The sequence below is a fragment of the Dermacentor albipictus genome, chromosome 1 (assembly GCF_038994185.2).
Source record: "Dermacentor albipictus isolate Rhodes 1998 colony chromosome 1, USDA_Dalb.pri_finalv2, whole genome shotgun sequence".
NCBI classification, from domain to species: Eukaryota; Metazoa; Arthropoda; class Arachnida; order Ixodida; family Ixodidae; genus Dermacentor; species Dermacentor albipictus.
Genome location: NC_091821.1, coordinates 185629705 through 185642658, shown reverse-complemented (window position 1 = coordinate 185642658; position 12954 = coordinate 185629705). Strand labels below are relative to the sequence as shown.

The following is a 12954-nucleotide window of genomic DNA, read 5'->3' as shown; positions in this document are numbered from 1 at the left end:
ACCTGCCTTTATTTACTGAATAAATTCACAACTTGTGCTTTTATGTTGCACAAAATCAGCACGTAATCCGCAATTCCAGTCATCTTACGACCAATTAGTGTTTGCAGCAGTGAGGGCCTTTAAACTTCCCTCGCAGTGCGGCCGCGTTGCGAAACTTGCATTTTCATCTGAGTAGACGTGTTTGACAGTGCACACATCTGGAACTATAGCACTCATAAAGTTTTTTACAAACTAAACGCCTACCTCTCCGCATTATCTTTATTCCTGCATTATACCAAAGGCAAGACAAACAAAACAATTCGTCTGATAGGACATTTCCCTGCAATTAAAAAGAGTCGTGCAAATGAAAATAAGTTGCCACACCGTCAACTGTCAAATTACAAAGGACTATTGCACAACACACTTAAAACCTCTCGCTTGACAACTTATTGTTCTGCAAATACAGGCACAAAGCTTTGCAACCATGGGCAAACAATACATGCAAGCAGTCCCAGGTGCTTCTCCAAGCTATCCAGAACTTTTGAAAATTTCCTGCAGCAAATAGAATACATTCACTTCAACTAAATTACTTGACGAGATGGACACTACTTGTTAAACAAGCAACAATGTTATATATTAGAATTAAGATAATGCTACCAATTATGTTACTAATTAAATTGGGGCACATTATACTGAAACTACCCAGTTAAGGCCTGCCACTGATCATGGCACATCTGCTTAGTAAGAATAATGTGGCTGGCACCTGTTTTTGAACATCTGGCTCTAGAATATGTCACAAGCAAACCAGTTTTTTTTTTTTTTAAGAGCTAGAATGTCCTTATAGTATTATTTGCTTCGAACTTGCTTCGGATGAGAGTGAGCCAAGATGGCTGGTGGCTTGGGAAGCATGGTCTTCATGTGCTCCTGGTGTTGTAGGCTGCTAATCTAAGTTTTGGGAATGCAATGAAGCATGAAGCATTCATTCCTTACCGCCGGCGCTCTTCATCATGGCATTGTTGCGACAGCGAGTACTCACAGTTATTGAGCTAGATCTTTTGTTTGCCTTTGCACATGACACCATGCTTTGCAATTTCAATTAGTAATCAATGTTTACTGCAATTTATAGGCCAACAAAAACTGCGGACCTTACTTCATGCAGTCTACTCTACTTTGCAGTCAATCTACTACTCTGCTACCACTATCAATGTTAGTCTTTCAGGCAAAACTGTGAGATCGTTTTCTTTATGTACTTCCTCCCCCCTTTTTTTCACATGCAGATTGTGCTCTATATATTGACTTCAAAACAAAGAAAAAAAATTTATTTAGTGACATTGTATTCTGAGCTTCATCGTGTTTATATGATGTTTCCTTCACATTCCAGGAATGTGCCAACTGATCCAATCCAATGCACTTCTAGAGTCATGCTACCCTTTTTGTAGCAAAAAGCACCATCACGATTATAGTTAATTTTTTTTCATTGATCCTTTCATAGATTTGCACATCAGGTTCATGTACACATCGCTGAAGCATTGTTCCTTATTAGTGAATGTTTACATGCTTGCCAGTGGGCTGTTTTCACTTGCAGTTGAGTGAAAAAAAGGCAAAGATTGGTAATGAATGTATTTATTACCATGTTGGCAACAGTAATTGTACCCTTTATTTAACTCTTAACTGCAATGAGAAATTTTGAAAAAATAATGAAAACTGCAAATTTGTTTAGATCTGCATTGTTGATGACATTGTTTTCAAAGGGACTGACAACCCATTTTTAAGGACCTAGTTTTTAATGGTGCAACGAAACGCTCATCCTTTGAGGAGTTTATACCTGCAGCTGTTACTTCCCAAATGTGCAGAAATATTGTATGTAGAAATTTTTTATATGAGCAAACTCTAAAAAAAAAAAAAATAGAAGTCCCGACTCCAGCAACACTGAGAAGTAAGAGCGATGTTTATAGCCCGCCTTGAAAATTGAGAAAGCAGAACGGTAGGTGGCTTTCTCAGGAGTGAGTGCTACTTTCAGTAGCTGTCTGCATCGACTTTTTCCCCCCCTTCTGAAAATAAAATGCTGCTGTGCCAGGTTGCTGCATCTGTGGGTGCTGCAAATTCTAGTGCTAGCTAGTATCAATGGGGCTCCCTCTTTTGGCGGTGGGCACGAGTTCTCACAGCACCACTATGGCCTTCGAGAATGTGCTATGGCATGCACCGCCAAAATCTCGGAGGCCATGGCACAACTTTCTTTACTTGTAACAGAGATTTAGCTGCACATTTAAAGTTACGGAAAAAACATAACAGAAAACAAATGTATTGCATTTTGATATTTACAGAAGGCAGAGGAGCCGCGCACACTAATAGAGAACCAGCATTGGTAACAAGCTGCTACGGCAGTTTGAGTTTCCTACTAAAATATGACACCGTCTGATAGGGACACAACAAAAATGGTACAATATCTTGAACAATGACAGACGCACGACCGTAACCACGTTTAATAACACCCGGCATGTCAGGCCAAGCTCTGTCCGTAAGCAATGAGCCTTCCGAGGAGCGCATGTGCTCTTACATTTTTTAGCACATCGGTGGCCAGTCCGGTCACAGACTGGACACTTGTGCCTCAAGAGAAGTGTTGAATTTGCTGACGTGAAAACGAAGCATGTCCTACTAAAGATTGTTTTCTCTGCCCACTAGGCCATGTGTTGCAGCACTGGTGCTGGAACACAACGTTTCAGTGCTGGTTGCCAATAGACGATCATGTGATAGGACACCCTTTTTTGTCACGCTTTTGCTGCTCGCGGGCACTGAAGGTAACCTTTCACATTTGAAGAATTCAAAAGATAAATCATCTAATGAGGAAAACAGTGCCCATTTCAGTCAATACAATACAAATCTTTTCATCAGTGGGGCCATCTCGATTCATGTTCATCTCTGTCCCTTTATTATACCCGAAATGCCTATGGTGCTTTAACCTCTCTTGGTAAATGAGTTTGCACATGACATTGTGTATTGTTTACTTATATACCTTTACAGCACAGCATACAGGCGATCCTGCGATTGCAAACCTGGGAGACACAGGAGGCAAATTGTGTCAAAACAAGCCCAGTACCAGTGCTGGCCATATGGTTTGACTCATCATCTGTGGTACTAGTGCTTCATAATTCTCCAAAGTCAAAATGTTCATTACTTTGATTGTCCAGCAACTAATTCTCGTCACTGGAATGATTGTCACCAACAGAAAAAATTCACCAACAATTACGATACTCCCTAATGCAAAATCTGAGCGCAGCTCTATACGCGTTTTCGTTTCACAATATATTGGCTGGTGCGGACAAACTGTCTCGTGCGACACATTGCAAATGGAGCAAAGTGTGGCATGACTGCCTCGCTAATTGAGAGTTTTTGAGAGGCAGCGCATTGGTGATGTGCAGGCACCATTCACAGCAGCTGTTGCAGACAGACCTCCCAGACAATGCACGCTACTCTGGCACCATCCTGTAGCCATGATCACCGCACAACACTTTTCTTACGCTTTTGCCAAATCCTACTCCTCCGCTTACCTCCTCATGCTTTCTTCGCTATCGCCTTCTTTCATCCCCCACTGCGCTCTGCGTTCACTCTTTCATCCTTCACTGTGCTTGCTCACTAGGTTACGAGGGACGCCGACGCTCGCCGCAGAAATGGGCGCCTAAGAGCTGTGCTCAAAACTTGCAGTGTGTTTTGCAGCCTTTCACATAGCCCATGATGCTGACACCATTTTTAAAACCTGGTGTTCACGGACACAACTTCAGAAAGGCTGTTTTTGGGTGCCTAGCGAAGAAATACAAGCTAAACTCTCTTAAAAACTTTTTGAACATATTTTTGCTGTTGCAAAGAGTTTTTCTGTTTTAATTACCACAAACTGTTCAAAAGACTTGCACGAAGTTCATGACGTGTTAACCCGTCATCAGCACCAGAGTGTGCACATAGCAACGACGACTTGACACATTGGCAGTTAAGGGGTTAAAATGAATAGAGGTGCTTTAATAGTGAAATGGCACTCACTACGGTGAGGGAGCCCATCACAATAGTAAATACACTATTTTGACAGGCCCCCTCACCTGTGAATTGAGGGGGCCACTTTTTATTCTATCGAATGTTGGGCACAGTGTTTTACTAGTCAGTGGATGGGAAGGGGGGTCTCACAGGGGCACATCGTAACAAGACATTATTCATTGCTCTGCAGCCGCTGAAGCGGCAGATACCCAAGGCCCCCACTCTATGGGCTACACAACGGGTCACTTCACTCCCCTTAGAAGAGCCCTTAGTGTCAGGCGTGCTGAGGAAGCATAGGACAAAAGAACAAGCAAAGCAGACATCAAGGAAGAAAAAAAAGTAATGTAGCAACCTTAAAAAAACTTCACTGACCAGAGATTACTCACCAGGCATTAGGGCTATGCAGTGGCAGGGAATACCACTGCACCAACCCCACTGCCCAGCGCACCGAGCTTAGCGGCCACAACTTTGAGCCCACAAAATAATGAGAAGGGAAGGGACAGCTACAAAAGTGTAACGCAAGGACATGGTGGCTGACATGTTTTATAAGTTGAGGAAGAGGCAACAAAAGTAAATTTTGGCAAGTAAGGCAATTTAGCAGTGAGGATGACGTTCTAGAGTTTGTGAAGGAAAAGAAAAACAAAAATAGGAGGGAATACAAATCCTGAGTGCATATACAACTACATAGAATTCAGCTAATGTTTCAATCGAAGTTGAAGCCAGACGTTCAAAGAAAATGATCAAAGATCAAAAGACAACATTCTTGTGGACTTCAAGATACAAGCACAGCTTGTTCAAACATTTCTTTTCAGAGAAGTTTGGAGACAGGCAGTAAAACTAAAGTCTGCTGCAAACAGGAAAGACATGAACGCAGTAACAAGACTTTCTACGAGGTCATAAAAACAGGTTTCACCTTTCACGAGCCTACTTACTGCCTGCACAGAAAGAGCCACTGCTATGCCACCAGCTTGGTCAAAGGCATGTGGGAAATTCAGTAAGCCAGCTCCAAGAGCAGCATTGATGATTAGAAAAACAGCAGAGACCCAAGAAGAACCTAGAAAAGTGTTGCATAATATTAGACCACTTGTCACAATACGACTGTTCCACACAGTACACATTAGTGAAATATAAAGATCTTATTTTATTTAACAGTTTTGGAAACCCAAAGTCATATTCCAAGGATATGCAGACATTTTCCCATCTTACAGATTTTCTGCAATAAGTTCGGCAGACACTGGTCCTGATGGAAGAGGCATTATCTAAACTTCTTTTCAGTCAATAATAGTGTATTCTGTTTTTGCCTTCGTGTGCATCTTTTTTGCACTGAATTTCATAAATGTGAATCCCAGTATTGTTGCCCAGCATTAGTGAACAAAATAAAAGAATACATTACCATGTATGAGTGTATCACCAGTTTCACAAATGTTTTCAAGTTTATTTTACCAACTTGTGTGGAAAACAAGTGCACATATCACAAGAAGGCCAGCTGGTGTTTAGTTCATAGCGATAGAGTAAACTACAAGAATGCAGAAGAGCCCTCAGCTCTTCACAACCATTTATAATGAAGGGCAGAAAGTAAATATTGATAAAAGATTACCCCTGGTTTACGATTTTGTCGAACATTTAAATTACTAACATAGTTCTGTTGGCCAGCCCCAGGTCCCTAAACATGGAATATGTAAAAACGTACTAAGGGCAATAAAAAGCAGTCTGGGCATGATGTGGCACTGATTATGTTTGTATTAAACTAGAAGGAAGCGGGTTAACCGAGGGGCCCGATTTTTATTAGTCATATCATAAGAAGCCAACAAACACCGACACCAAGGACAACATAGGGGACAACATAGGGGGGGAAAAAACGAAACGCACAGAGTTTGAAGAAAGGGTCGAGAGGGAGTGGGCCTCAAGAATGGAAGCTTTAGAGCGGAAATGGAGTCAGGAGCGAGAGAAAGGGCAGCAGTTGGAAAAACAATTGAAAGAGATGAGAGAGAGAGAGAGAAGCTGAGAAGGAGGCACAACAGGAATTGAAGGAATAGGAAGTGGGAGGATCACCCAGTGGAGCAGAATGGGGGGCGGACACGTTAAAGTGGGGACCGCAGGAGAGACAGGAACAGAGGGAGGAGACGACAGGATGTAGAGAAGGCGGGGAGGCAGGGAGGACCCAGCGGACAGAGACAGGAGGGAGGCAGGATTTGATTGAAGACAGGGCTGAAGACAGGAAGGTCTGGCGTGTTGGAAGCTCCAACGTATTGCGACTGCAATCAGCACACCTCAGAACAGTTCAGTACGACAGACGGGTGAAGGTCGAATGCATGCCGGGTGCGTGATTCGAAGCTGTGGTGGAGAGAGCCAAAAACAAACTGAAGGAAAATAGGGAGGGAAAAAACCTAGTAATTTTGCACACTGGGGTGAATGACGTCCTGCAGAATAAGGGACGAAAGCTGGACAGACAGATTCAACAGGGAGTGGCAAAACTAAGGGCGACCTCTGAGGCGGTGCACATTGCCCTGTGTACTGTTCCAGAGGTCACGGCCCTTTCATTGAAGAACAGGTAGTGACGGTCAATGTAATGATTAGGGAGTTGGGGCGTTCCCTCAGGTGTAATGTGGTGGATGTGAACAGAATGATCGAGGGGGGGGGGAGAAACTTCCCCCCTTTTGGTCCGGATGGCATGGACTACACCACACCTGCAGGATGGCAGGTAGGAATAAGGGTGGGTCATAGGGCTCAGGCTTTTTTGCAGGCACATTGGGCAACCCTGCATGCCGAAACATAAAAGATAAAGGACAGAGGAGGGGGGGGGGACGCAAGACAGGAGCATGGAGGAGGAAGAGAAAGAAGGCAGTGGGGAAGAAATCACATTAAGTGGGACGAGATAGAGGAACAATTACAAACGGAAAATTTTCAGGTTTATGGAGTCACCGAAACCCATTTAAGAGAGAGGAAGAGCCACCATTCATTGCAGGATACACCTGGATAGGGTGCAACAGAAAAGGGGAAGACCGCAGAGGAAGAGGCCTTGGGGCGTTAGTGAAGCGACAGGACTGGGAAAGGGTAAGGGAGAGCTACAGTGAGCACATGTGGCTCAAGGGCACCGTAGGGAATGTAGAGACAATCCTGGGAGTTGTGTATTTGAAAACGGGGAATGATTCGAAAGAGGAGAATGCAAAACATTTCAAATGTATGGCCAAGGACATCAGGGAGTTAGCTATGAAATGGGAAATAATCATCCTAGGGGTCATGATTGCACATTTGGAATACTTTGACGGGGCGGCAGATGCAACAGGACAGATATTAGTAGATTTTTGTGAGGCTCATGATTTTGTAATAGTTAACACTGAAATTAAATGCGATGGGAAGATAACATGGGAAAGAAATCACTCCCACTCGACAATCGACTACTGCCTAATGTCCCACAAACTGTATGAACAGATGGGAGGTATGGAAATTGATGAGGAAGATACAAAAAGCCTGGGGAGTGATCACAAACTAATCAAAATCAGTTTTGGAAGGGCAGTACCACTGATAGAAACTAAAGAAAGGAAAAGTCTGAGCAAACTGAATGACAGGCAGCTGCAAGAAGTGGCGAAAAACATTGAAAGCATTGTATCCAAGCAACCCAAAGGGAATGGAAGTACGACAAGTTAGTAGGTATTTTTAAGAGAGAGCTAGAGAAGGGACAGACTAGGAAACTAGGAAGTAAGCAGGGAAAACAAACTGAAAACCTGGTGGGACCAAGAAATTAAGGAAGCCATAGAGCGATGCAAAGATGCGTGCAGAAAATGCAGAGCAGCAAACAAAAGAGGAGCCCCACCAGAAGAGGTGGAGACAAAATGGGAGAATTACCTTGCAATGAAAATGGAAGCATCAGCATTTATTCAAGCCAAGATAGTAAAAGCTGGGGTACAGTGGTTGTTAGAAATACACAAAAAAGATAGAAATGCCTCTAAGAAGTTTTGGGAACACATAAGGCAACAGAGTAAGAAGACATAGGTGGTTCAGCACTCACTGACCACACCAGAAAGAAAAAAGGGAGAGGGAGAAGAAGCTCAGGTAGGTCAACAATACAGGCAGCATTTGCAGAGCCAGAGGGTAGCGAGATGGAGAACAATGACAACGGCAGGACAGAACAGGAGGATAACAGAGGGATGACAAGTAAGGAATGGGACAGAATTGAACACAAGGTCCCCGTGGGAACAGCGCCAGGACCTGATGACATACCTATGAAATTGATAAGAATATTAGGCCAGAAAAGTAAATTAAAACTACGACAACTTATTGAACCAATAGTTGTAGGGAGAGATGTTCCACAGGTCTGGAATTCGAGCAGAATGATATTAGTATACAAAGGTAAGGGAAGCAAGGACAACGTTAAATCCTATCGGCTAAAAACTGTCACGTCAGTCATATACGGATTTGATTAGCAATGCAGATGGTGAAAATTAGAATGGAGGAATGGGCAGAATGTGAAAAGATCTTGGGAGAGCTGCAGAATGGATTTCGAAGGAACAGAAGGCTAGATGATAATTTATTTGTTATAACACAGCACATAGAGATAGCGGCAGCCACGCAGAAACCGCTATGGATAGCTTTTTTAGGCATTAGAGGAGCCTATGATAATGTAAACCGAGAAAAGTTATGGGGCCAGTTGAAGGAATATGGTCTAGATAGAAAGTTGGTTCAATTCCTACAACAAGTTTATACAGATAATGAGGTAGAGATAACATGGGAGGGGGAAACTACAAAGCCAGCTAAAATAAGTGGTCTCAGGCAGGGCTGTCCATTGTCGCCCCTGATTTTTATGATTTACATGAGCCAAATGGAAGAGGCTAGAACAGAGCACAGTAGGAACCGACATAAGCTATATGCTGGAAGAGCAGAAGGAAACTCAAGTACTAGCCGGACTGATGTATGCAGATGATCTTGTACTGCTTGCTGACACCCGAGTAGGGCTACAAGAACTAATGAGGATATGTGGAGAGGAGGGAGAAGAATTGGGACTGCAATTCATAGAGTATAATAATATAATAGAGGATAATAGTATACAATGAAGAGAGGGGGGAACCATTGGAAATACAAGACACTAAGATTGATCATGTTGAAAAATACAAGTATTTGGGCATATGGCTAAATGAGGGCATAAAGTACTTGGAAGAACATATAAAAATTATGATTGAAAAAGTGAAAAGGAACTCAGCTGTAATGTAACACAAGGCACTATGGAACTATAATAGGTACGAGGTGGTTAGAGGGGTATGGAAAGGGGTTATGGTACCTGGCCTCATATTCGGAAATTCAGTACTGTGCATGAAATCAGAAGTTCAAGCATGCATGGAAACAAGACAGAAGTGCAGGCCGGTTGGCCTAAGGGACACACGTGAACACACCGAATGAGGGAGTTCAAGGGGACATGGGATGGATGTCATTCGAAGGGAGAGAGGCAATAAGTAAGCTAAAATATGAAGACTCGCAGCACTGGGGGGAAAAAAGGTGGGTGGGAAAAGTGTACAAATATCTATACGTGAAAAGTTTGAACACAAAGTGGACAGTCAGAACTAGGAAGCCAAGGTTTAGATACCAACAGCCGAGGGAGGGGGCCCAACATGGTTCTAGCATGGGAAAGGAGGTGAAGGAGACTGAAAGAAAAAGGTGGGAAGAAAGAATGCTCGGAAAGCCAGCACTAGCTATGTATAAGACACAAACAGGAAATAGAGAGCTCTTATTTGATAACTCGCGGGGCAGCTCACTATTATTCAAAGCTAGTACGGGGGTTTTGAGAACGAAAACATACAGGGCTAAATTTGAAGATGTGGACCTCTTATGCACTGCTTGCGGAGCCGAAATTGAGACCACAAAGCACATAGTGCTGACATGCACAGAACTTTGCCCTACCCTGGCTGAGGGAACAGTGACAGATATGGAAAGGGCATTAGGTTTTCCCGGGGAACGAGGGCAAATAGACGAGAAAAGCGTGGCAGTAACAAAGGGGAGGCTAGAGGATTGGTGAAAGAAGTCAAGGGAGAGATGAGATAATACCATAAATCGGGGAGCTAATGTTTTCTGTAATATTTTAGCTATTTATTTTGGGGGGAGAGGGGAGTGAAAACTAAAGCTTAAGGGGAAGGGGGATATAAGGAAAAAAAAAGAAAATGGGAGGAGGAGTAAAAGGCTAGGTGGCGCCAGCCGCCCGTTACAAAGGGTGTAGCCATCATCCATCCATTATTGAAATAAACGATAAATTAATGGAAATGAAAGTGGATGAAAAAAGAACTTGCCGCAGGTGGGGAACGATCCCACAACCTTTGAATTTCACGTGCGATGCTCTACGAATTGAGCTACTGCAGCGCCATTTTGGGCCCCTCGGTTAACCCCATTCCTTCTCAATTATGTTTGTGTCATTCTTTAGGAAAGCTGACTAACTTTATTTTAACCTCTCGCAGTTTCTTAATCACACAACAATTGTCGCGCTTAACTACTATGGTAGGTAATTTCCAGTTTTTTACATGAAAATAGTTTTACAGTGTCCCAGCCCAACAGAGATGCAAACTGTAGCAATGGTGTTCTAGCATGAAAATTGAGCTAACCAAGAAACTTTAAAAGCAGTAAGGAAAGCACCCACCAATAAAAGCTCTAAAAACAGATTTCAGCCTGTGTTTATCCTCTGCAGATGTTAAAAACTAGTATCCTGAAACGACTTTAGAACACCCGACAGCCAGTGGCGTAGCTAGGTCGTCTGGCGCCCGGGGCCCATAGGTCTTCTGTCACACTCCCCCCCCCCCCCCGGCTGTAGTCGAGGAAGGCGAGGATATCAAGTTCCAGGTGTCTTCAGACGTACATGACACCCCCCCCCCCCCACCCACTGGCCCCTTGCACCCGGGGCCCACGGCCCCCCGGCCCCCCCTGTTGCTACGCCACTGCCGACAGCTCTGATGCCTGGACAAACACGACAAGCAAACAGACTGAATTAAGTGACACACAGGCACTCCAATTTTTTCCATCGTGATGCAAATGAACGCTACCAAGCTAAGCTTAAATGACTACTGACATGCCATTTCAGACTTTTTTTTTTTGCACTAAATGAAAAATACCAGTTAGCCTCAAAGCACCATTATTAATTTACTTGAATAGCTTATTTTGGACACTGCAATGTTCTGGCACTCGCTGCACCTTTCTCCATGGTATCTTATGCTGCTACATCAGGCCATGCAATGAGCAAGAGGCATAGCAGACCACAGAGAGAGCTAGAGTGTGTGCGAAACTGCCACGATGTCCTGCTTCCAAGTGGCCACCACCGACCTCATGACCCATTATACCCCCTGAGAAAGGAAACCGAAACAGGTTCATAGAAAAGCTATTAATAGTAAATTATTTAGGGTGCTCCAAGGTTTTACATTAGTTTTTCTAAGGTTTTGAGGTCCACTGTGAATCTGAGGGCACTCGGTGTGTCTGCCATTTCATTTCGTGACATCGGATGCTGTCACCAAGAGAGCGGCAATTAAGGAAAGAAAACGACTGGAGACTACTTCCTTCAGTAGTACAGCTATTCCATTTATACTAAAAACCATTGTCATTCCAAAAACAACAGAATTGAAGCATTTACACTTTCGAATGAAATAGAGAAAACATATCGTCCTTGAATATCAATTTAACATTACAATGCTGGAATCCATTATGAGGTAACTTTCAGTGTAACAACATTGGGAATGTGGCACTGCAATCTGGCAAATACAATCTGGCACTGCTGCCACGAAACATCTGAGTGATCTAGCAAAATTAAACATGATGGTGATCGCAATCCCTGAAAATTTATAGCTGATATTTTTATTCTAAGTCTGACGGTACATGATTTCCCGTCACAAAAACACACGTGTCAAAAAAAAAAAAAAAAAGAACTGAAGGCGTCCCAAGAATTTGTCTGGCCTAATGCCGTCACCGAAATGCCGTCATCAGGGATCACCGTATTACTTCCCAGCACACTACAAGAGCTAATGCTAACCGTTTGGACGAGCATGCGCCAAGGCAAGACTTGTTTATCAGTTATGTGTAGACATGATAACCAACAATGGAAAAACACTAAGCAGCGCTGATTTCTTCGTCAACATGGCTAATCAGTGCGTTGAACAGAGCAATGTGACCAGTACACTTCGAACGTGCTTCCAGTGATCTAACACGTCATATGACAAGAGTACCAAAAAACAGTCAAGCGCTCAGCTACACGGCATAACCTCGTTAAACATGAACATGCGTCGTTATGAATACCGCTTCGCGCGGACGATAAATGTCACGATTTAAAAGGAAGGGGAGGGGGGGGGGGGGGCGTTACCGTGCGATTCCCGTTTACCTTTGGCGCCATTGGACATGGACGAAGTGGAACTGTCGTCTTGGACGTTTCGCTCTCCCTGTGTCTCCAACGAGTTCGTCGTAATGAATTTGACATCGTATTCGGGCACTACTTGTGATGCTGACATGTCGACAAATCTCAAATTAGCACGTACCTTATTTTAGCACTAAAAAGTAAACGCAGGCACTTCGTCTGTGAATCTCTAATGAGACAGCCACATCGTCAACATCGCACAAAAGCAGGCAGTGCGATGCGAAGGCACCAAGGACTGCACTACGCTATACCAGACACTACAGCTGCACATGCCCCCCAAACCAAAGGCCCACAGTCAGCTGCTTCACGATGACCCCGACCCCTGCGCCCCCTATTTTTCAGTGTTGATGCTAATCATAATTATTGTCATGATATTGACCGGCGCTGTAAACCAACCAATAATAATAACCATATTGACTTTGTGATGCGGTCTGTGAAACGCAGTAACGCAGCTTTAACATTTAACCATACTTATTAAATTTATCTCCTAGTCTTTAAGATCATAAAAAAATGTATCAAATGCAACAACACGTAAAAAAATGCAGCGTCTATGGATTTATTAATAATTACTAGTGAAA

At 43.4% G+C, this 12954-nt stretch overlaps 1 protein-coding gene across 3 annotated transcripts in view; it reads right to left on the bottom strand.

Annotated features, from left to right (window-relative positions):
• LOC135921923 (sodium-coupled neutral amino acid transporter 7-like) overlaps positions 1–12699 on the bottom strand; it is a 58058-nt gene extending 45359 nt beyond the window's left edge. The window contains exons 1-2 of one of the 3 annotated variants that reach the window (XM_065456332.1): positions 12326–12699; positions 4935–5056 (exon numbers count right to left, since the gene is read on the bottom strand). In XM_065456332.1, coding sequence (XP_065312404.1) covers positions 4935–5056; positions 12326–12470 — 267 coding nt within the window. In that variant the 5' untranslated portion in view covers positions 12471–12699. The remainder of the gene's footprint in view (positions 1–4934; positions 5057–12325) is intronic. The other 2 variants (XM_065456333.1, XM_065456334.1) reach the window with 2 other exon arrangements.
• Positions 12700–12954: the final 255 nt, after the last annotated feature.